Raw genomic sequence first — 26,035 nt, forward strand, 5'->3', positions numbered from 1 at the left:
CAGAGGTCCCTCCATGACCCACGGCATTGACCGCTTAAACCCCACATGGTTGTGCGGAAACCCTCAGGGCTCTACACGAGCGTCTTTTCCGTTTTCTGTTATTGTGGGAAAGCTTTCGCCACGCGTCACGGTGTGAGCTTGTCGATCGGCTACTTTCAAGCGAAAGCTTTCCGCGCAATACCGCTGCTGGGGTTTCAGCAGATAATAGGAATGCATAATGCACTTGCCAGCAATCATTAAGTAACATTTTCAATCATTAAGTAACATTTTCAAACTGTGAAATTAAACTCTCATGTTTATTGAATGACAATTATAAACCAGCCCCCCCCCCAATAATAATAATAGGACAAAATAATCTGACATCGACAGGCTCGTGAAATAATTTTCCCAAGTGCCATGGTAAGCACCGTTCCCAACAAAAACAAAACAAAACACATAAAGATACAAGAAAATAAGCTTGAGTTTCCTGATTCGGTTAACATGTTACGCTTCTCCGAACCAGAGACGAATATGAAAAACAAATGCCAAGCCTCAGTGGAATACTCCTTTCAGATAAAACACTCTTTCTTAACATCCAAGCCTTCCTGTGTTGAGTAAAACGGAGTAGTCGTGTTTGTGTAACATCCCTAAGTTGCACGGACCCGTATTCATAAATAAAAATTGGTCAGGAGGTCCCGTTTAAAGAATCCTACATCGCGACACATTTTAAAACCTTTCAACATCGTCTAAATCCTTAGAATGAGAATCGTATGCTGTAGATCAGCATGGAATCAACGTTTGCGTTCGATACCCAATCATGACTCCAGCCAGAAAATGAACAATGGAAACGTAAGACCACCCAAGATGGAACAGGACGTTTTTGGCGATATGTGAGGGATATGGGTCCCTGGAACGACTCTGCATTAAGAGTAAAACTGCAAAGGAAATAACCCAAACAAGGAAGACAGAATTGACCGGCCAGTCTGTCTGGAATGTATCACAACAGACAGACTAGTCTAGTGATCTAGTGTTCAAAAACAGGTAGTAGCACAGAGCGAGTGAGGTGGGCACAAGCAGGCCTTTTGGCCATACCAAATAATGTGTTTTGTTTTGACCGCCATGGTGTCCGGCTTACCACAGTGGTTCCCAAACTATAAAAAAAAAAAAAAAAAAAAAAAAAAAAAACATACATATTCAAGGACCCCCACTTTGGTATGCAATTGGCCACGGACCCCTCATGACTCGGAGAGTGCACTTGTATGTAATAAATTGATTGAGAAATGAATGCCGTCCTCCTGTGATTGACAAAAAAAAAAAATAACTTTTCTGCCACTCACGTTGTCTAGAATCCTTTTTTTAAATGTTTTTCAGATACTATAATCACTTACGCTGGAAGGGTGTTCAAACATTATAAACAAATGATATGCGACAGTAGCTGACCTACAAGCTCAAAACGCTTGCGTGTTGGGACAAAGCGGGTCTGCGTGGCTTCCCTCTGCCGTCTCCTTCCTGCATTTTCCCACATCTGCAAGTATTTGCAAATACACGTTTTAACAACATGTGCTTAACATGGGTATGGGTGGGTTGGTTTCACCACACGATGAGCATTGCAAAGTTGAAAGGCAACCTCCGCCCATTTGGCCCCCAATGCAGTTTACAACAATCGCTACAGATGTAGTCTTTGTGTGTGTGTGTGTGTGTGTGTGTGTGTGTGTGTGTGTGTGTGTGTGTGTGTTGTGTGCACATGTGTCCTTCTGTTTCTCCACAGTCCAGAAACAGACCACCTCCACCAACCGCTCTGGTCGATTGTCAAGTCACTGGGATATACGGTAGCAGAATCGTCCATAACGCGGCATGGCTAACATGTGTGGTTATGACTTGTGGTGTTATCGTTGTTATATTGTTACTGGTTTCACAACGTTCGCTCCGGGGACCACCAGCGGCCCAAAATGCCCCCCTTTAAACTCGATTCATACATTAATAAATAAACACAGAGGATATTCTACAGTGCAGATCCAGTACTGTATGTAACTAAACCAGTATGGTTTAGTTCAGCGATTTTGATCCTTTTTAAAATGTCAAGGACCCCCCAGTTTGATACAGTATCCATTAGACCACGGACTGATCATTCGCTGATGTTTTTTCATCTCCGGGACCTCAAGCTTACACGCTGTAAAATCCTCAGTGTTAATTTAACTCTGAGAGCGTACAAATGGCACCAGAACGGACGCGTAAAGGGTTCCATTTGTACACGGCGTTTGTACAGACCTGGACCGACTAGTGGTCCCACAGATGGCCCCAACGTTGAGAAAACCGTATAATTGTATCGCGGAGATTATGCGTCGTAAGCCTTTTGTTTGTTTTCAGCTGTAATGTTATTTTTGGAGCGTTCAAAGTTCAGGGGAGGGAGGGTCCGGCAAGGACCATCAGGGACGCCGGCTGGAGGAAGAGAGGGAGGGTTTGTCAAGAGTCCTTCCCAGGAAGGAGGCGTCACTGCTGGGCGAGCAGGGCATTGCGGTTGGCTTTCATCTTCTCCAGTCTCTTGGAGAGATGGTTGTTGCTCGCTTCCAGTTCGTCTATTCGGTCCAGAGCCGACCTCAGCTGGAGAGAGAGTGGATGGAGGGAGAGAGAATGGATTAATGCAAAAATAAGGAGCACCCCCCCCCCACACACACACACACTAGAGGCGTTAACTATACCAGGGGTTTTCAAATGTTTTTGACTCAGGGCACCCCTGTAAATAACTTTTTTTGATCCACGCCACGGCACCCCTGAATTACACTGTTAATTTTTAGAATGTTACATTTAGAATGTCTTTTTTTTATTTTATGTTGTGTTATGTGTTCTATTCGTCTGTCATTCAATGTTATATGAGATACTTTTCTCCTTAGGATAAGAGCTAGAGTAGGAGAGTGTATTCACTAGGTCCTGTCGGGCGGCATTTGGTCCTACCTCTCGTTGCAACTTCCGCTTCTCCACTTTGAGCTCGTCTTCAACCTTCTCCGCGTTCTCAGAGGCAGACTTGTAGCGCGTCACCTGACCCTCCAACCGTATGATCTGCACAAGACATCAACCGTGAGCAGGGGTCATCGACATGCAGGCCCGTGGTGGATATATTTTTTGTCAAAATTCCACTTTTGCCTTGGACATACAGTACACAATGAGCGGACACTGATATTACCAGAAACACATAAAGAGTTATGGGGGTCCTTGCAAATAAAATGTTTGAGAACCACTAGCAACAGTGGACTCATAATGTGCCGTTGTAGATAAGTGTAATACATATTCTGCAGAAAACCTAATGACAATTTAATCTGAAGGATGATTTACCGGTAATCTGAATAACAATGATTATTTGATCTGAATGCAATGATTGTGATGATGATTTATTCTGAATGAAATGATTGAATATAATATGATGATTTAATCTGAATGATTTGTACATAATCTCAATGAACCTCAAACACAGTACTTACATTTTGTTCTAAAGCAGTGACTTCCTGTTCTGATTTCACCAGTTTAAATTTAAGATCAGAGATCTGTCTGTTGGCGTCTCCTGGTGAAAATAGAAGAAAAAAGAAATCATGTCCATATATGATTATTAACCAGCATATGACTGGCAACAGGGGCCAGGTTACATCAGGATTCTTTACAAAGTTCTCTGTACAGCAGAGGTTCCCAAAGTGGGGTCCAGGGTTCCTTGAGGGGGTTCCAAATGGACCCTTTTCAGGCCTGTAACTCTGAGAGTGTCTCTAACCCAGGGGCATAGTTCCGCCAATTTAAAATGAGCCCAATACGGAACTAAAACTTTCCATGATTGGCCGCTAGTTGTGCTGTTTTCCCCCCCGGCCGATCGCAAAAAGATTTTTTCTCCATTGGACCCCATTCATTTTCCCCTTTCGTTTTCTAACCTTAATTAACATTTCATACATATTTTATGGTTCCTATCGCAAGTTAAAAATTGCCTTTCAATCACGATGACATGCGCTTTGTGAAAATAACGTCCCATTTATGTTAAAATTGATGATAAAGTTGCGGGGGGCGTGGCCAACTAAACTGATACCAGCGGGCTGTGTTCTTCTTCGTGTGCTGTATTTCGGGAGGCTCCGACCACATTCTCCCATGTATCCCTACGGTTGCATGTGACCGTTGGCAGCCAATAGCATCCTCTGGTGCGTTTACAATCTATGATGGCAACACCCATGCCAAGGACCCAAAATGTGTAATTTGCACTGCATAGAAACCAATGGCTTCGCTTTGTCCATATCTTTTATACAGTCTATGCTCTAACCTCAAGCCTACAGGTCCATACGGGACTCCCTCTTTCCCAGGTGTTTCGCCTTGATAGCGTCTAAAAACTCGAAACCCTATCATTTAACCTTGCTAAAACTAATGCCTAAAGCTAACCCCAACCTCACAAAAACTATGCCTAACCCTAACCTTAAACCTAACCTCACCGAAATTATAACCTCAATACCATGTCCGTCTGGGCAAAACACCTGGGAAAGTAGTTAACCCAGGTCCATACACACCAGGATCATTTATGTTGTTGGTCATTCATAGTGTTCTATTGTTATCATATTTTAACCCATTTAGGCCTAGGATTATTGAATGCTTTAACCAGTGAAAAATAGCAGATATACAAGCTTGTAGATCTGCTATTTTTTTAAAGTCGTGAAAATGTGTGCAAATCTTTGAATGTATGTATTTTCAAAGCGAACGATTGTAACTCAAATGTTGCTTCTGGGTGGGTCCCTGGAACTAAATATTTTGAGATGGAGGTCCGTGGCCAAATAAATATCATTTTGGGGGTCCTTCACATGAAAAAGTTTGAGAACCACTGACATAGTAGTCTCTCAAGAACAGACTAACTGAGCTCCAGTTAAAGTGAAAAGGACCTTTTCTTTGACGATGGCTGGCCAGATTGCTGACATAGAAACATAGGTTTTTCAAAAAACCTTAGAAGGATTCAAAAGACACTCATAGAATCGGGTCAAAATTCAAATTGTCACGATTTTTTCAAAAATAGCAGATCCACAAGCTCGCAGCGCGGCACTCGGTGCCGCGCTGTGAGCTTGTATATCTGCTATTTTTCACTGGTTAAAGCATTCAATAATTTTAGGCCTAAATCTAGACCTGCACCCACCCATTCCACACTCCGTATAGCTCTTTGCCATCTTGACTCTTCTGCGTGTGTGGTTGTGTGTAAATGTGTGTGCGTATGAGAGAGAGAGAGCTGACAGCTGCGAGCTTGTACATCTATTGTTTTACATTTTAGCAAAATCTTTAATGTGTGAGAACTACCGATTTAAAAGGCATTTGTACAGCTAGGATAAAACAACAGGCAGTAATTCACATAAAAGTAGTTGGTCGTAGGCAGGCCAGAGCCATTGATATTCCCCTACAATGCGTCCCACCTTGCCCCTTCCCCGATTAAGAGGAGGACTTAAAGGAGTAGTTCACCCCCAAAATGACTTTTTTTCTATTGATTAGTCACGCCATGGAGACAAGAGTTCAATAATATTTTTTTAGTTTTTTGTCGCATTCCTAAGACAAAAATGTGATAACAATAAATTTACCCCCATTCGTTCCGGATGGGGACCCGTTTCGAAACAGGTCCCCATCCGGAATCAATGGGGTTAATGTACTTGAATCTAATTTTTGTCTTAGGAATGTGACAAAAACCAAAACATATTATTGAACTCTACTCTCCATGGCGTGAGTAATCAATAGAAAAAAAGACATTTTGGGGGTGAACTACTCCTTTAAAACAATTAAGCAGTATGGAAGGCTTAAAGCACAAATCAGCCACTTGATATTTCCCACTACAGGTGTTGTGTGGCAGTGAGGATTTCGGCAGTTTAGGTGTCGTGTTGTGAGACTCACTCTGCAGGTCCAGTAGATGTGGATCCATGCCATTCTCCACTCGCTCCTCCTCTGGATTGGATCCATCCGTCCCGTTACGCTGTTCCAGCTGAGACTTCATCCGGCGCACCTACGCACACACACAAAGTATACATTAGCGCTGCACAACATGCAATATGCTATGACACTGTTGAATATTGTTGAATACTGTTGAAAAGTAAACGAATACTGCGGTACAGCATACAGTTTGAACATCTTCCTGCCTTAGGTTTGCTGCTCACATAGAACCCAACTACTTGATCACACTACAAGCGTAGGCTAGCGTTGATTTTGACTGCAATTCTTTTTATATAATTTTTATCCCACGATTTTGTAACCCATTTTCACCCTGTGCCAATTGCCTATGTAATCCTGGGCTCTGCTCTCCCTCTGCCACGCCTGGGGAGACAACGGACTGACCTCATGCTTCCTTCAATGCATGAGTAGTCCAAGTTGTTTCTTTTCACCTGACAGGGGGGGATTTCCCTGGGATGGACGTAGCGCGTGGAAGGAACACGTTATTCCAACCAGTTCCTTTCCCCTCCATCAGGCGCCCTGGCTGGCCAGGGGGAGGCATTATTGAGACCAGGATTACTGCATGTTTTTGTGAGGGTATCAACCCTAGGAGACACGGGGAGAACATGCAAACTCCACACAGAAAGGCCCTATCGCCGACCCCACCTAGGGTGTGGGCGCTGATGACACGGAGGGAGAAACACGCCCCCAGCACCCACAGCGTCCCCCGGCGGGAATCAAACCCAGGACCTTCTAGCTGTGAGGCGAAGCGCTAACCACTGCGCCACCATGCCCCCTATATTTTGACTGCAATTTTTGATTTAGTTTTAGTCTTTTGAATAGAATTCTGTTTAATTTTGTCATATTTTAGTCACCTCAAATGCCTTCTATACTATTAGTCTAGTTTTAGTTGACTAATTACCGTAATAATTTTGTTGACAGAATCTACAGTAGTCTAGTAGTCTATATAAATACAGCATGTGCACACACACACACACACACACACACACACACACACACACACACACACACACACACACACACACACACACACACACACACACACACACACACACACACACACACACACACACACACACACACACACACACACACACACACACACACACACACGCTCATATCTATCCACACAAGCATACACACAAACAATTAATTGGGATGGACAAAAATGTATGTTTGGGAAGGCTTTACTTTAACAATGTCATGACATCCACCTCACCTGATCCATTAGACTTTCTCTCTCGTCAACCAGCTTCCTTAGTCGCAGCTCTGCAACAAAACAGAGAGAGGTTAAACCTTTTCTACAGCATTTAAAAGGACTTAAACGGAATGCCTGAAATGCAATGAGTAAGACTTACTTTGCTACAGTATTAAATTAAACAGAATGTAACACAAAGAATAGATTATAATTAATGAAGAGAGAAGGAATTGAGTAAAGTTTTCAGTTAAAGATTACTAAAGGGGGGGGCGCCAAATATTTTTACATTTTTATTTTTACATGAACCATTTGAGCTTCCCATAGTCTGGGAAACATACACTGAAAAACAACACATATTTTGACAAGCTCACAATGCATGGCAACACGATCTGTTGCGAACTTGTAGATCTGCTATTTCAGCAAAGAGGTTTGCTGTAGAGGGATATAAGAGCAGACCAAGTACAGAGCCAAAATCATGTTTAGGGTTTGAATGTGTAACACTTATGGTGCCAACCCCGAGTTTGTGTATAGCTGTGCCAAGCCCGAGTTTCCCGAGTTGGCAGTTTTTTTGCTCTCCCTACTCTCCTTACTTCCTACTTCCGGTTTCGGCATGATTGCGAAAATGCATGTTTGACTCCCAGAACAGCCCATGGAAGCCATGTTTGTCTACATTTGAAGAAAACACTGACTATAGCCTATATATCTTTTGAATGCCTGAACGGATTTCCAAGATGATTTTTTGTTTGAAAAGCTGTGAATGGTGTGCACACGTGTGGTGCATCCTCCGTGCATGACCCGTGCACATCGTGCACATTAAAAGGTAAGAATCTAAAGATTTCTGGCAATGGAAGCATTTGAAGATTTTAATGCTTGGCAGCAAGCAAGTTAAGTGGTTAAAATACACATTAACATGACTCCAACGTCAATAGAAAATATAACACTGTTTACACAACACTGACGTCACGTCTATGAGGCCATCTATGAAATCTATGAAAACGTTTAATCTGCAGCATCATTTTATACAACAAACTCACAGCTAAGGGGTTCTTGACCCCTGTCTTAACTGAAGATCAATGATCCACAAGCTCACAACGTAAATCAGCTATTTTCCAGAATGTTCGCCTATTATGACATGACCACCAGAATAGCGGTCATGAGGGTAAAATCATCTTTTGGGACATCACAGCTCAGTGATGACTATTTTAGAGGAAGAAAATGGGATTCTGTTGGCTGATCACTATCTCACATTATGGCTTGAGAAAATTACTCTTGATACCTGACTGACAATGATGATTTGACCGTGACACATTTATGTTTAAAGTCCTCCGGCAATTATGTCACATAGAATCAGGGTTATATGAGAAATAACGTCAAAACACAATATTCTCTCCACAGTTTAAATATCAAGTTTATTGATTCAAAAAGTATTAAAGACAATCAATTATTCCACAATGCTTAAAGACCATAATCTTAAATGATCAAGGCACGCTACAATGGATTACTAGATTGATTATAATACATTAAAATATACGGTCTGAAAAGGTCTGTTTTAGAGGTGAACCTATCAAAATGTAGTCAGAAGATAAATCATTTTCTGTTCATTCATTATTTCTATATAAAAGTAGAGCATAAAACATTTGACATTTAAGTGACATAAATTATTTATTCATTGACAGTATATGGAAAATGCAAGAGAGGATCTTGAGACAAATGGGAAAACCAACTAAAGTATTGTCTAAATTGTATCATGGTCTGATAGAAGCTTTTCCATGCAATACTTTGTCCACAAAAGCAAAATGTGAAACAGATCTTCAAGAAAACATAGATGATGAGGAGTGGGTAAAGATATGGTCAAGCATACATTTTGAATCATACAATCTGAGACACACCTTTGCCATTTATTATCTCACATAGAACATATTATACTCCAGTAAAATTGAATGCTATGCACCTGGAAATGTATATATATATATATATTTTTTTTTTGTGTTGGAAATGTAAGAAAAACAGGGGGGCTTTCTTACATTATCGTCATGTTACAGACGTGTCCCACTTGGGAGGATTATGTCCCCTTATGTCATCATGTCTTGACATTAGGCCGATACCCTCCCCTCTGTCTAATTGGCAACTTCAAATGTGGAGACAGCTACCAAAGGAAAATGTGTAACCTTGCATTCATTTCTGCAAATACATGTATCGCTGTAAATTGGAAGGCCCCTTATTTCTAGAGAGTACATTCACATTATTTAATTATTATTCATTCACCATATCACAATATATATTTTTACTAAACATTTTCAACTTCATCTCACATTAAAATAGCATGTAACTTCTTTTTATTAATGAAATGTAAAAAGAAGAAAACTTATGCAATTGGCGTGGTTGTATTTTGTCTCCTTGCTCTTCTATTGAGACATTTAGATTGTGTCAAAGGTCATTTTAGACTCAATTTATCCCCTGAGCAAGCATGAAAAAAAAAGGAATCAGTGCAGGAAACCGGGTTCAAATCCGGGATAGAAGAGGAAAGTTACAATACAAATTCTTTACTATAAAATGCAACATTTTTTGTTTCCTTTTTTTGTAGCCAAACTGCGGCATTCCGTACAAGGGACATTCATCTCTTTAACTACAGCCTCTGGTTGTCCGTCCTGTCCGAGCCTTTGTCCCTCCCGTGCCACTGGTTGCTCTTCCTGCTCGTCTAGAGGCCGGGCCTCCTCACAACTCTCCATGTCGCCGACCGTTGGCTGCTCAACCACCCGACTGGTTGACTCGCCTGTCGCCGTGCGCTCTACCCGCTGTCGCTGTTCTGGCGTCGTCACCGGGTCCGGAAAGGCCATCTCATCAACTGTCTTCGCCAGACGGTTCCTGACCCAAGCAGTACCATGAACAGGTTCTTGCCAGATCCTATCAGAAACATTCTCCACAGTCCGCAAGTCAGTTAACCACTGGTGGACTGAGGTGAGAATTCTAGAGTCTAGGACTTCTGAGGATACATTGTTGTCGATGTGTTGCTGTTCCATAAACCCTCTATGAGTCTCTTCCAATCCACTCCGGTCTCTGCACATTCCTTCAGGGCTGAACAATGAGGTTGCCAACTTCCGTGTTTTTGCCTGTTCATTATGTTTTTCTTGACTTTCTCCATCATGCTGCCATGGCTTTTGCAAAGTCTGAAAGGCCTCTTCTTCAGTCTCATATATGTACTTATCCTTTTCTGACCAACATGGAACACGATCTGCAATCGTTGGTTTGTTTGCAACGGTTTGCCCACCAGATGCACCGATAAAGTGATCGACTTGCTTGTTGCCATGGGTGGTGTATTGCAGGGGGACATACGTTTGGCTTTGCCCACTCGTTTGTTGTTGGTTCTGGAGCCTTCGAGGGTAAACCATTCCATGACGTGGTGCATTCGTATAGATGTGTGCGGTTGCCTTCTCGTTTGCAACAACTGTGAGAAGTCTTCTGCCGTTCTGTTCATTCGAGTTTATGCTTTCAGAGCCTCCGCATTCTTTCATGGCCAGTTTGTCACCAAACATGATCTCACCTTTTGATGTTTGATCACCAATAGTACTACACTTTGACACATTGGCTGTGGCATAAAGAGCAATGCCTTTCTGTTCTCCACACCCTGCTTCTACAACAGACACAACTTCCCAATCATCACATTCAGATTCATTCAGCACCACAGCCTCGTCGCACGAGGAAAACTCATCTGCTCCCATCTCCTCGACTCTGGTGGGTTCGACATCAAGACCGTGTTCCGTCTCCTCCTGCCTAGTTAAAGGTTGCTCGTTTCTGCTTTTATTTCTGACTGTCCTGTTCGGACTCCTCTCAACGCCCTGATACCGATTCCTCCTCCCGCCCTCATTTCTGATAGGCCATTTTGTTTCCGACTGCATCCTCTGTGGGCGATACAACGCGTGCTCCTCCGGGTGTGTTGTATTGTTTCCGCCAAAGCCGCGCCTTTCTTTCGCTCTCCCTGAAGGAGCACCAGGATAACATTGAAGACAAGTAGAATCATTAGGTGGAGACGGACAATCAAGGTTGAATATGAGGAACTGAATTGTTTAACCCATTTAGGCCTAGAATTATTGAATGCTTTAACCAGTGAAAAATAGCAGATATACAAGCTCACAGCGCGGCACCAAGTGCCGCGCTGCGAGCTTGTAGATCTGCTATTTTTGAAAAATTCATGAAAATGTGTGCAAATATGTATTTTCAAAGCGAACGTTTGTAACTCAAATTTTGCTTCTGGGGGGGGTCCCTGGAAATAAATATTTTGAGATGGGGGTCCGTGGCCAAATACATATCATTTTGGGGGTCCTTCACATGAAAAGGTTTGAGAACCATTGACATAGTAGTCTCTCAAGAACAGACAAACTGAGCTCCAGTTAAGTGAAAAGGACCTTTTCTTTGACGACGTTTAGCCAGATTGCTGACATAGAAACATAGGTTTTTCAAAAAATCTTAGAAGGATTCAAAAGACACTTATAGAATCGGGTCAAAATTCAAATTTTCACGATTTTTCAAAAATAGCAGATCTACAAGCTCGCAGCGCGGCACTTGGTGCCGTGCTGTGAGCTTGTATATCTGCTATTTTTCAATAGTTAAAGCATAAAATAATGATACACAAAATGTGTACCCGTTCTGAATGGGTTAAAAAGAAACACATGATTGCGTCCCTGGGAATTATAGGTCAAGAGACTGGACGAGAGGAATCATTCTGTCCATCACAGGAGAAGTATGAAACCACGTGATGAAGTCTTACAGGTTGGCTGTCGATTTTCAAAACCTCACACCCGAGGAAGAGTCTAAATTCATGCACTTTATCCACTTGATCACACGACAAACTAAACCTTTATCAAAGAAAAAAGGAAATATAGTATGGCAAAGCAGGAGAATTGCATTGAAACATATACAGAACTAAAAGATTGTATTGCCAAAATGGTACATATCGCCGTTGTCGGGTGGAAACCTTGTATGTACAAAACCGTTTGTTTTGTACTTTGTAAACTAGTGAAAACAGCCGATCTGCAAGCACACAACGCCTCGCACCACAAGGCGTTGTGTGCTTGTAGATCGGCTGTTTTCACTACTTTTGTGCGACGGCCTTCTATGATGAAGCAGGGCTTTGCTTTGCAAAAAAAATTACAAATTTGAAACTTGGAGATACGAGGTTTCTGCCCGACAGTGACAACCTAATTTTTATAGTGTTCCAGTTCCAATTGTTTTTTCTTCTCATTTCTTTGTGTCATCACTTCCAATTCCACTAGTTTAATCGGTATCCTGTCTGAGTTCTCTATTTTTTCTGAATACTCCTGTTAACACTCTATACTAGTATCACAATATAGAGCTATTTTAACCAAAAGTAAATCACTTACCCTACCTTTAACAAATTAAATTGGCTCTGTACTTTTTTTCCCATCTACAACATATCTCCTCACCAACAATTGCCGATCTACAAGCTCACACCAAAACTCTTCATTTGATAAAGACATTATACACACATAACCAGCATAATGAGGTAGCAAAAGTATGGCTCTCTTACCCAGCATGCTCTCTGCTCCAACGTGAGGCGACTCCTGAGCCAATCGGGAGGCGGAATCTGCACTGATGTCATCGTCAGCGTCCCTCTGTCCTGTCTCCCCATTGGTCGTCACCTCAGGAGACAGCACGATTCCGTTCTTCTGTTTCCGGAGAGAGCACAGACAACTCGGTAAGTTAAAGGACCACTTCACCCATTTTCAACCTTGTGTTCAGATATTGGTCCTCAGTCTCACTCATGCTCATTATGAGATGGCACCATTTCTGTCTACTCTCTCTGTGTGTCAGAGGAAGGCTGTGGACAGTTCAGAAACCTGGCAAACAGTGACTTAATTGGCAGGCAGGATCGGTTAATTTAGAACATGTTTCTCAAACTTTTACGTTTCCAGGTCTCCCCTTAATTCTTGACAGTGTACAAATGGAACCAAATGGACCCGTTAGGGTCCATTTGGTTCCATTTGTACACTGTCAGAGTTACAGACTTGTATGGGTCAATTTAGACCCCCCTAAAGGAACCCACAGAGTCCCTGGAATCCACTTTGAGAAACACTGATTTAGAAGATTAATTATCGGTTAATTATTATTATTATTATTAGTATTTGTTAATATGTTTTGGGGCTTTTCATGCCTTCGTTGATAGGACACTAGACTGACAGGAAACGGGGAGAGAGATGGTGAGTGACACGCAGCAAAGGCAGTCGGGATCGGGACTCGAACCAGCGACACACTGTCAGGCTACACTGAGCTCATGTGGTATGCGCCTGGACCGGTAGGCCAGCAGACGCCCCAATAACATGTGTTTTTATTTATTTATTTATTTGAGCGGTGCAAACAGCTCCTACAAATTTGTAGCTAAGAAAACAAGACTAGTTTTAGGTGCCAAAGAATGTGAATGGGACAACTAAGGGTGCTGGCTAAAGCGAGCCCACAATTAACTCATAAATAGCACCAGCTTTTTTAACACAAGAACAATGGGTTCTATTCTGGGTTCTATTTCTACTTCTTTCCAGGAAGGGAAAGTTTGGAATAGCTTGGAGACACAGAGTGCCACAGTACAGAGTACAGAGTGCCACAGCCTTTTTGTCAACGTGTAGTGGGTACAGAGTGAGTCGACAACTGTGCCATCTTAGTGAGGACCAATTATATGGAAGATACGGTTGAAAATGGGTTAAATGCTCAGTGGTCCTGAAAATAATTCATAATAAGGACTCCCGAATTGATGTTGTGGACCCCCATCTGAAAATATTTTGTGGACTTAAGTCAAGATTTGTGTAAAAAAAACATTCAAAAATAGCCGATCTACAAGCTCATAAGGCGTTGTGACGTTGGGCTTGTGGGATCGGCTATTTTTGAATAGCCAAATTACTAAATAGGGTTAAAATGACTGACTTTTGATGCCATAACACATTTTGCTGGGGAAACCCTGGAACCCCCTCAAGGACCCCTGGGGGTCCCTGGGGACCCACTTTGAAAACAATTGACATTACAAAATGAAGACACAAGCTGGAGACACTTGTAGTTGGAGAAAGCATTATCAAGTTTACAATTTTTATGTCACGATTTAGTGTCATTTACACAATCAAACAACTGATAAAGATGATGAAAACAGGACAAATTGGCTCAAAAAGCATGAAGAAGATGGGTCAAGTAGAGATAAAGACGAAACAGTCGATTTCCAAAGCTCCCCCGTTCAATCACAATACCTTTCCTTTACCACGGCACTATTTTAACAATCAATGAAATCTGTGACTCTCCAATATGTTGTCTCCAATATGGCTTTAGAAAGACAGTACACACAGCCAAAGTTGAGTTGGCGTGGACCGCAAACCTCGACCCCGCCGCGTACCTTGAGCGCCTCCCTGAGTCGGACCACCTCGTCCCTGAAACGGTCGCGCTCGATCCGTACAATGTCCGAGAAGTCCCTCTGCCTCTCTAAGGCCTGAGGGGTCCCCCGCACGCAGCAAGAGGTCAAGACAGGGGTTAGTGGACAGGAGAGGAAGGAAAATGCGTGAGTTCACCAAGGTTAAAGCTAGAAGCAATAGAGATGTTACAGTGGAGAATGTGCAGGAAAATTAGAGGTCAGTGTTTTATGTAAGAAATAGACTTGCATGGACTTCTTTTTAGCGCCACAGATGGTTAGATAGCAGCATTTCCATGCGGAAAACTAGGGGTGTAACGATACATTTTAATAGCGATTCGATACATATCACGATACATGGTTGACGATACGATTCATGGACGATATTGGTTCATTCATGGTGATACGATACGATTCGATTCGATTCAATGATTTAAAATCGATATAGTAACTATTTAGCAAAGAAATTTAATCTGTGTGAAAGGTGTGGATAGTGCAGGTTTTTGAGGGAAACATGTATTATTATGGATATAAATAAGTAAACACAGTGATTATCTGCCAAATACATGGTCATTGTATATTGACAAACCTGCACCTTGACATGAACCCAGAGATTACACACATTTATCCATAGACCAGTGTAGCTATATGGAAAGGAAAAGTAATTTAACCCCTCCTTTTATTTTTTTCTTCTTAAAAATGCTAAATACAATGCACAAGTAGGTAGTATCGATACAATTGATTCTTTGCACCCCCGATTCGATACGATACAAAATAAAATGATACGATTCGATTTTAGCTATTTTCATTTCGATATACTTTGATCTTTTAAGTTAAAAACGATATTTCGATACAGTTACTATATCGTTACACCCCTACGGAAAACACAAACAATATTCAATATTGTACGACTATGAACAAATTCGGACTCGGCGCAGAAATTTGTGAGCAAATGCCTTAACCCATTTAGGACGGGAACCCCTTTTGGGGTTTCAAGACGGGAACCCCTTTTTGGGGGTGGTTCCCAAACTTTTCAGGTCAAGACCTAAAAGACCCAAACTAGTGAAAACAGATCGGCTGCATTTGAATAATAACCAGCAAAGTAACTAGTAACTAAAGTTTTCAAATAAATGCCGTGGAGCAAAAGTACAATATTTGGCTCCGAGATGTTGTGGAGTAGAAGTAAAAGTATTGGAAATTGGACCTCAAAATTGTAAGTACTCTAAGTACATTGCTTGAGTAACTGATGTTCTGTTGTTCAAACATGACAACAGTGGTGTAAAGCAGTGGTTCTCAACCTGTGGGTCAGGACCCTCAATGTGCAACATTGTCTTCTCTCTCAACAGTAAACAAACCAACATAAAGTTTAAATGTATGGAGGGTATCTGCACATTTCTAAAGTGACAATTGAAGGACTTTTTGATACCTCTAAAAATTTAACATTGGCCAAATGTGTCAAATATTAGAGGGAGAAATTGTGTTGCGAGGCGTTGTGAACACGTAGATCTGTTATTTTCACAATAGAACCAGACAAAATGTAATGGCCTCAACTCTTAGTGCTCGTCAGGGTGGAGGGTCCCCAGTTAAAATATGATTATTTGGGGGGTCGCGGCCTGAAAAGGTTGAGAACCACTGGTGTGAAGTAGCAGAGTGGCGTTAATCGCGTATACCCCGATTCTTTTCTCCTTCCACTCCAGGTTCTCCTGCAGGTCTGAGATCTCCCTGGCAGTGCTGACCCCCTTCAGCCGCAACTCACCCACCTCCTGATCCACCACCGCCATGATGAGGAGGCCAGGGAGGAGGAGGCAGGAAGGAAAGGCGGAAGGAAGGAAGGAAGTAAGCAGGGAAGGAAGAAAAGAACAGAAAAAAAAGAGAAGAGAAGTAAAAGCAGGAAGAGCAGTGATAGTTGTGTGAGCAAAGTCTACACTGCAAACCCCCAATGTATGGTAGTTTACAGCAGTGGTTCTCAAACTTTTAAATGTCAAAGTCTTACCTTAACTCTGACAGTGTACAAATGGAACCAAATGGACCCGTTCCATTTGTACACTGTCAGAATTACAGACTTCAAAGGGTCAATTTATACCCCCATAAAGGAACGTGGAGTCCCTGGAATCCACTTTGAGAACCACTGGTTTACAGTGTAAGCATGTGAGTGTATTAGTCTAGAAACAGAATGCATCGAAGCTAGAATGCATACGTGTTATGTACGTTGGCCATGAATGGAGAGAGGTAAAAGAAAAGATGGCGGCACAAACCGGTCTGCTTCGAATAACTTTATTGACATTGTCGACGCGCAGGTGTCCTACCCGACACCAGGGGTTGAAAGTTCCCAATGGAAGAGCAGGCAGACCACCTCCAACTACATAACGTTTTATCCATTAAACCGAATCCCGGATTGTAGCTTTAAAAATGCTGCTGCATGGCACTGCATTAGTACAGTAAGTGTGATTTTGTTCCCTCCTCGGAATACTACGTGTGTGATATGTTGGCAACATACTTTGACCTTTCACTGTTACTGTATGTTTATAAGCTTTGTTCTCAATAACACTGTGAAAAAAAGAAGGCTAAAAAATAAATTATGTTGGCCAACATGGACTTGCAGGCATGGGGTTGTGCACAGCACAACACTGCAACTGTGTTGTGTGCACGTTGCCTCTGAGCGCAACAGCAGCCTTTTGCGATTTCCAAGCGAAAACAGCTATAGTGTGACTGCCTTAACCTGGAAACCAGACGAACCTGCCATTGCAAAGAAAATTATATATAAAGCCCTCTGCAGATTTGGTGATTTGTGAATTTTGCAACTTCACTAAAAAATATGCATGCTTTTGATTGTGCCTTTTGAGAGGGGATTTGAATAATAGCATTGCCAAAGTGTAATTGTTGGGCATTTAACTAATGGTCTAGATATGGCAACAATGACAAACGGATGTTTACGAGATTCACGTGGGGTGACCACTCAGCAGACCAGAAGTTTATACCATTTGGCAAGATCTGGAATGGGCTATCATGTCAAGAAGATCAAGCTTTAGTTTAGGTTAGTTTAGTTTACAAGGATCAAGGATCTTTGCGCCAACTTCAGACTCAAAGACCTTCCCTTATTGGCTACAGACAACAGGTGACAGGGTATAAAAAGGTCCGATTGGCTACAGACAACAGGTGACGGGGTATAAACGCTTTTGGAAGAAGGCACAACGACTGGGTTGTTTTTCCCTCTCCAGGGAAATGGAGGGAACGTGTTTCTCAGTGTTGTGTGACCTGGAACATGTGTGACATAGCATAAATTGCGTGGTGGCTTCCAGACAAGTGCGGTGCATAGGTCACAACACTCACGGTGAGCAGCTCTTCGCTCTGTTTCAGCGTTTCTCTCATCTCCTTGAACTGGAACTGCAGGACACTGTGGGCGTGTCTCTCCCTCTCAAACTCCTACGTGCACAGACCAGAGGACAGATCATGGATGAAATGGCACGTTTTACCAAACATAATCCACAGTGTCTAAATAAGGGTCTTTCTCAAACATTTGAATTCCGAATCAATGCATTTGTCTGTTGTCCCCCACAAAATAATTAAAATTATATTTTGTATAAAGCTAGTAGTTCTAGTAGTAGCTAGTAGATCTAATTTATAAACTGGGGGATGTGTTGCATCGCGTTGTGAGCTCGACAAACAAGGCAAAGCGAAAGGACAAAAAAATCATCAAATTGATTAGTTCGATTGCACCCCTACATTTATACAATGTAGTGCGGCGTCCCCATTTCATATCTCTCTCTCTCTCTCTCTCTCTCTCACAGCTAAGGTGTCTTCGGCCTATGGAAAAATAAATAAATAGACCCCTGCATTACAGAGAAAATCGTCGGGAATAAACACTATTAAAAAAAGAAGACATCCGAGCTCTCAAAAATGTGGAGGAGAGGAGTTCAAACGCATTTTATTCTATAAAACCAATATGTTTTTCGACCAGTTAAGGTCATCATCATGGGGCAAGAGATTACCCCTGCATTATATTCATGTTTGAAACGATTGGTTCTCCATATCGTTGTTGTCGGGTGGAAACCTTGTATGTCCAAAACCGTTCATTTTGTATTCATCGTTTTAAAAATGATTTAAACTAGCAAAAATAGCCGATCTACAACCGATCTAACGCCTCGCACCGCAAGGCGTTGTGTGCTTGTAGATCGGCTATTTTCACTAGTTCTGCACGACCGTCTTGTATGATGAAAAAGGACTTCACTTCACCAAAAAACATAAAAATGTGAAACTCGGAGATACGAGGTTTCTGCCCGACAGTGACCATATAACAACCACCCATGAGGGTGTGGGGCCCATTGTTGTTTTTGACAGCAAATTTTGATTTAGTTTTAGTCATAGTCTTTTGAATAAAATGTCATTTAGTTTTAGTCATAATTTAGTCAGCAGAAAAGTATTAGTTTTAGTCTTAGTTTTAGTCGACTAAATATTATTACGTTTTTCTAGGCGACTAAATCTACTGTTGATTTAGTCAACTAAAATGTATTTTGGCAGGCCTTGATGGCATCGTAATGACTGATTTTACACTTGGTTGCGTGCTGAAAATAGCAGATCTACAAGCTCGTTGTGAGCGTGTGAGCTTGTAGATCGGCTATTTTCAGTACGCAACACCTGAGAGCAACCAAACATAAAATGACTCTCTTCTCCACTAGTCCCTCCCTAACGTTTTAGTCTAGTTTTTATTTTGTTGACGAAATTGTCAATATATTTAGTCTTAGTTTTAGTCACCACAGCTTAGTTTTTGTTTAGTTTTTATTCCGTTTTCGTCAGTGAGAAAAACGCAGTCGACGAACATTTTTCGTCATAGTTTTAGTCGACGAAATCAACACTGGTGGGGCCCCCCCCTCCCACTCCCCTCTCACCTTGGTCTTGTCGCCGTGCTCCAACCGGCGTGGTCCGATGTTTCGACCGGTTAAGGTATTTATCGGGGCAAGAGATTACCCCTGCATTATACTCATGTTTAGCACCTTATCGTTGTTGTCGGGTGGAAACCTTGTATGTCCAAAACCGTTTGTTTAGTATTCATCATTTAAAAAAAATATTTAAACTAGCGAAAATAGCAGATCTACAAGCACACAACGCCTCGCACCGCGAGGCGTTGTGTGCTTGTAGATCGGCTATTTTCACTAGTTCTGCTTGACCGTCTTGTATGATGAAACAGGGCTTTAGTTCACCAAAAAACATACAAATTTGAAACTCGGAGATACGAGGTTTCTGCCCGAGAGCGACCATATAACAACCACCCATGAGGGTGTGGGGCCCCCCCCTCCCGCCCCCCTCTCACCTTGGTCGTGTCGCCGTGCTCCCGCCGCGCCTCCCACAGCTGCTCCTCCAGCTCGCCGAGCGCCTCCTTCAGCGTGTCCACCTGGTACATGAGGTTGGACTTCTCGTTGTGCAGCTGGGCGTTGGACACCATGGCCTTGCGGTACTTCTCCTCCGACTCCACCAGGGAGTCCTGGGACGGGGAGGGCGGACACGGGAGGATTTAGAGTCAAGACCCATACAAATGTGCGACCCACTAATGGTGGCATTTGTGGGTCGCGGACACATTTTTTATGGGTCGCGGGTAAATATCCCCCTTGTTCCCTTTTCCTACATTAACTCCTACATTTTCTTCAGAAATCTGTAAACTAATTCGGAAAGCCTGCTGTCCGAACCCGAAGGTGCATGCATCTATTGGCCTTTAGATCGGCCTAGCCCCATATAGAGGGGGGTTTCTGGGTTGAAAGGGAAAACATGGCAGGCTGATTAAATAAGCAATTTAAACTGTTTATACTTTTCTTGAGCGGGTCTAAGGAAAACCGTACTCTGCGAGCATGGAACTTGTTTTTTGGATTTACTAGCCCTTACCCGTTCAAAGATATGAGCTCCAAAATGATGTGCAGTGTGTGGGTTATGGGATGTGCACTGTGCATACAGTATATGAGGGATGGAAAGTGACTTTAACTGGTGCTTGCATGATGTAGGAGCATAAATGTAAGAAACCCGTTTCGTTTAATGGCTACAGCGATACTGTCCCCCCCCCCCCCCCCCAGCCCGCCCGCCCACCCGCCTGCACACACACCCGCCTGCCTGCACACACACACACACACACACACACACACACACACACACACAGAGCTGGTTAAACATTTTGCCTCATGCTAGATGCAGAATAGATGTGCCTCATGCTAGATGCAGAATAGATAGTAGATACACCATAAAAATGCTAATATACAGTATACGATTTGTGAAAGTGACAAACGGGCTTCACAGTTATGTTAGGTGTGTTCATATGCTAATGGTGATGCGATTTCAGATCAATTGCTCCAGTCACTGAGGAGAAACGCTGTTTCAGACAGACAGACAGACAGACAGACAGACAGACAGACAGACACTCACTCACTCACTCACTCACTCAGACATTCGCAAAATTATAGTATAGATGTCCGCGAAAGGGGTTCCCCCCGTCGCTGTGGAGCCGTTCCTCGACAGCGGGTGGATGGTTCCATAGGACCTCACCACGGAGCTAACAACAGATCGCCAGCAGAGGGTGAAGTTCTACAGTATATGGGGCTAAGATGGGACAGGAATCAGGATATCGTCTCTGTCAGATGGAAAGCCTCATGTCCAAAACTGATACTTTTCAGATTCAAATTCTGAAAGCACAACGCAAGATCTGCAAGCTCAAAACACATCTCTACACGCCGCGTTTCGAGCTTGCATCTCTAGTGATTTAGATGCTTTTGTGGTGACACTGTAGTATGATCAAAGATAGCAGATGGGAGGTTTCTGCCCGACGGCGACGATTCTATTAAAAGGACAGAGAAATGTCGTGCCTTGATGTCCCTTATGGAGGCCTCCGTCTCCACTGAGAAGGAGGTGTCACAGCTGCCCCTTCGGGACGACGGGGCGCCCAGCGAGGCCAGTGTGGCAGCAGACAGGGTGGAGGCCGTCCTGGAGCCCTGCACGGGTGGAGGAACACACACAACACAAGAGTGAAGTAGTTCTTGGAAGTGTCTTTTTTTTTCTTTTTCTTATATTTATATTCCTTATATTTTCTCCCACGGTTTTGCAACCCATTTTCTCACCCAGTCCCAACTACCTGGTTTCCGCTCTCTCCCTGCTGCGCCAGAGGAATTGGGGAGCACCTGGCTGGCTAGGGGAACCAGGACTACTGCATGTTTTTGTGAGGGCATCTACGCTAGGAGATACAGGGAGAACATGCAAACTCCACACAGAAAGGCCCTATTGCCAACCCCACCTAGGGTGTGGGCACTGATGACGCGGAGGGAGGAACACGCCCCCAGCGCCCACAGCGTCCCCCGGTGGGAATCGAACCCAGGACCTTCTAGCTGTGAGGCGAAGCGCTAACCACTGGGGCCACCGCTGAGGAAGTGTCTTCTAAACGGTTTTCTGAATAATCTATGTTTCTATGTCAGAGGTGCTCAATGTTTTTTTTAAATCCAGGATCCCCAGAATTATATTGTATTTGGCCACGGACCCCCATCCCAAAATATTTTGTTCCAGGGACCCCCCCAGAACCAAAGATTTGAATAAAAAATTCATGATTCATGGTTTTCAAAAATAGCAGATCTACAAGCTCATAGCGTCCATCTGCTATTTTTGAAAAGTCAAAGTATAAAATAATGGTTAAACTGTAAAGTGGCACAGATGCTTTCTAGGTCTAAATGGGTTAAATTAGTTTAATTAACACTTGTTTTTGGCATGAAGTCCATACAGTTAGTGGAGAGAAGTCTTTGACCATAAAACACTTACTTTGTCCACAAAGTCCCTGTCAGGCCTCTCTTCCACCTGGAAATGAATGAACATAATTTTAATAATTGACTGATTGATGCAATACCTCATGATCAAACACACGCTTAATGGAAGGTATGGTCACGACCAAGGGTAAAGGATGTTCACTTTACATTCTGATGACGTTGTTGCAGACAATCAAAGACATGAACAAAGACAAATGAATGGATCACATGCTGTAAGGTTGGGGGAAAAAAACAGGTGAAACATCCTAAAGCATAAGGTTTATTCCTTCAATTATTTAGGTTTAATTTAATAATAAAAACAGGCCATGGTCTTTCTCATTTAAATGGAAATAAATGGTAAACGGTGCGTTTATATAACGTCTTTATCCAAGGTGCTTTACATACTGTAGTTGTGCATTACATTCACCTATTCAGTAGACATTCACACACCGATGGCGGAGGAAACCTTGCCAAGCCACATGCCTGCTCATCGGGAGCAGTTAGGGGTTCAGCGTCTTGCTCAAGGACACTTCAACACTAACTCTGGGGGAGCCCGGGATCGAACTGGAAACCTTCCGGTTCCCAAGCGGCCCGCTCTACCTCCTGAGCCACTGCCGCCCCTGCATTCCCATCATTTATCTCTTTTATGGCACTCTCTGGTAAGCATGTTTCCTCCAGTTTCCAGTTGCAACACATGGCCACCAGGTGGCATCAGAAACCTTTTTTCTATGGCAGCCCACAATGCCATATCACACAGCATTGTGCATGGTTTCATCATTCAATCAATGACAGTGACTATAGTGAACAAATCAAAACATACAATGACGACACAAATGAACAGAAACATGTCACATGTCCACCATCATCACTGTTTGAGTTTAAGGTTTGTTTGTTCTTTTTTTTCGTTGCTTTTATTTAAGAGAGTAAAGTGTAGAGAGACAGGAAATTAAGCAAGGGCAGAGAGTGGAGAAGACCTCGCGACACAGCAGGTCTCTCCAGATGGGAATCAAACTGTGTGACCGGAGCGGAGTAAACCAAACCAAACCAACTTGTACAAAGATACACCTTATATACCAGTAATACTCCCTAATCGGGAGATAAGCGACCATCAGGTCGGATACACAAACGTTAGAAGGCAATTGTAGCTAATCAGGAGGGAATATGGGAAATGGGACAGATCCATGTTGATGACATGACTTTAGAAATACGGTGTACCGCTTTGCGTGATTTTTGGGCAAAATCTGTAGGAGCAGTGTCCAAAAATGTGTTTCGCATGGCCTCATGGTGGCGCGGCCAAGTGAGAAATCAGGGCTGGAGGTTGTGGTTTGCTAGCAAAGGAGTGTGTGTGCAAAGTTTGGCATGGATAGGGGCAACGGTGCCGGAGATAAGAGTGTGACGTGATGTGACAGACGGACGGACAGACAGCCGGTGGAGCTTTTCATCATTTTCAGACCCAAGACTTAGAATATTTTGTCATCATTGGATAGGATTTTGTCCACAATTCATGCTGTATTGATGCTGGTATCGTAGGAGAGCTGACTCACTAGAGGCAGGGACTAGGGAATGGATGGGACGATATGAACATTTCATGTCACGATTATTGAGACCAAAGAAATTTCAATTTACAATATGTTCAAGATAATCTAACTACCCCCAACATCCATTATCCTGGGGCAGAACATTTGCCAAAAGATAGCCGATCTTCAAGCTCACAACAGCTTCTGTGTGAGCTTGTAGATCGGCAATCTTTTGGCGAAGAGATTTGGTAGAGAGTGAAATCTCCACAATTATTATTGTGAGTGATTTTCTTTTTCACGATAAATGATCGCCCCATCCCTACGGGAGGCATTAGAAGCAGTGACTCGATAAGAGGTGCTCACCACAGGGCTGGCCCGGGCCGAACTGGCCCTGGATGAGGCCCGTGAGCTGGAGCCCAGAAAGCCACTGTAGTCTGAAGGCTGAAGGCAAGCAGAGAGGAGAGGAGGAAGAGAGGAGAGTCAGTGTTAAGAAAGTTAGTAAATAGTTTTACTTCAGAAAAGGGGAACAAAAAAGGGGGAAATGCATTATTTCTGACCCATCATCCACCTGCTGTGCGCACACACACACACACACACACACACACACACACACACACACACACACACACACACACACACACACACACACACACACACACACACACACACACACACACACACACACACACACACACACACACAAGTCCCTAAAGATGTCTAAAACTCCTTGTATCTAAAATAATGGGGGAAAAAAACATCCATATTTGGGCACATTCGTATTTTGTTTTGGCTAGACTGACATGGAACTCTGTATTTGGTCACGGCTGACATCATAGTGACGTCATAGCGATGCATGGTATCAAACACGACATACGTGCATGGAGTTCTGTGCTCATGCGGACACTCGTACGGACGCAGGGACCTACATACAGTACAAAGCCAGACCTAGGAGCGCTTAGCACCCTAAAAAAAAGGTATTATCGGGCCTGATACAGAGGCACGGTTTACAACTCCTTAACCAAACCAAAAGAATACGGCAGGAGCCTTCACCGCCTGAGGTGAGGTCAGATATGACTAGTAGATTCTTACAGGACGTCCTTGCAAGTGCAACTCAGTTCCCCAATAAGCTACTTTTATTCTGTAGAAACGGGGTCTGCCTGCATTCTCCTGTCTGACGAGCGGTGCCTGTGTTATCTATCTGTCCGGACGTGTTCAACGATCTAGTCACCATTCCATGCGGACAGGACAAAACTACAGCAAAACCTGTATCACACACCGCTGGGACACCGACGACGTGTGTAAGTGCCCAATATGTCAGTGAAAAACACAAGCAACAAAAGGTCAGTAACAGAATAAAAAATATGAAAAAAAGAAAAAACTATGACAAAAAATTCAAACTATAACGACCCTGATACACATGCACAGAGCAGAAGCATTTTGCTGCTAGACACTGCTCTGCAAAATGACATGCATTCATGCATGAGCCAAAGTATTGCATCATGAAGGAGGCACTGCATGCAGACACAAAGAATATTAGCCTTTGGCGTGTACATCTCCACAATCACACCGTCCATAATTGCATGCATTCATGCATGAGCAGATGTATTCTGCACACATACATTACACATACTATAGTATGTATTCCACACCAGTGTGGTTCCCAAACATTCACATGTCAAGGTCCCCCAAATTGATGTATATTTGGACTGCAGTCTGAAAAGATGTTGTGTGTGTCGCATACCTAAGACAAAAAATAAATAATATTGTAAATTTACCCCTATTGATTCCGGATGGGGACCCGAATGCATGGCACTGGTTGGGGACCCAAATGAATGGCAGCGGATGGGGAAACCGTCAGGGTACTTTTTAGGGATGTGCCGAAAGCAAAATTCTTGGCCGAAACCGAATAGCGAATAGTGGAAACATTCCGCCGAAAACCGAATACCGAATAGCCGAATATTATTAATATATATTATGCGCATAATGTATTTTTATTACCATTTTTGTACCATTTGTTGTAAAGCTACCTTATTATGGCAAACGTGATTATGTCAAAACCATACAAAACTATAATAATAATCACCATTATCAGGGCTCAAAATTAACTTTTTGATTACATGATTTGAACATGCCATATCACGTATGTCATTATCAGCCCTACATTTATCATTGAACATATTCTTTATGCCCAAATGATTGTATAGTTTTTTTTAGCAATTATAGAAATATTAGAACT

The 26,035-nt window shown here is 42.8% G+C and overlaps 1 protein-coding gene across 1 annotated transcript in view; it reads right to left on the bottom strand.

The window, feature by feature from the left end:
• Positions 1-277: 277 nt before the first annotated feature.
• lrrfip1b (leucine rich repeat (in FLII) interacting protein 1b) overlaps positions 278-26,035 on the bottom strand; it is a 96,074-nt gene continuing 70,316 nt past the window's right edge. The window contains exons 7-19 of the mRNA XM_080720681.1: positions 24,163-24,240; positions 22,299-22,334; positions 21,359-21,484; positions 19,825-19,995; positions 17,847-17,939; positions 16,187-16,279; positions 14,505-14,597; positions 12,663-12,801; positions 7,139-7,188; positions 5,866-5,974; positions 3,456-3,535; positions 2,932-3,036; positions 278-2,580 (exon numbers count right to left, since the gene is read on the bottom strand). Of these exons, the coding sequence (XP_080576807.1) occupies positions 2,470-2,580; positions 2,932-3,036; positions 3,456-3,535; positions 5,866-5,974; positions 7,139-7,188; positions 12,663-12,801; positions 14,505-14,597; positions 16,187-16,279; positions 17,847-17,939; positions 19,825-19,995; positions 21,359-21,484; positions 22,299-22,334; positions 24,163-24,240 (1,284 nt within the window). The 3' untranslated portion in view covers positions 278-2,469. The remainder of the gene's footprint in view (positions 2,581-2,931; positions 3,037-3,455; positions 3,536-5,865; positions 5,975-7,138; positions 7,189-12,662; positions 12,802-14,504; positions 14,598-16,186; positions 16,280-17,846; positions 17,940-19,824; positions 19,996-21,358; positions 21,485-22,298; positions 22,335-24,162; positions 24,241-26,035) is intronic.

Source organism: Nannobrachium achirus (genome assembly GCF_963921795.1).
Source record: "Nannobrachium achirus genome assembly, chromosome: 24".
Classification (NCBI taxonomy): domain Eukaryota; kingdom Metazoa; phylum Chordata; class Actinopteri; order Myctophiformes; family Myctophidae; genus Nannobrachium; species Nannobrachium achirus.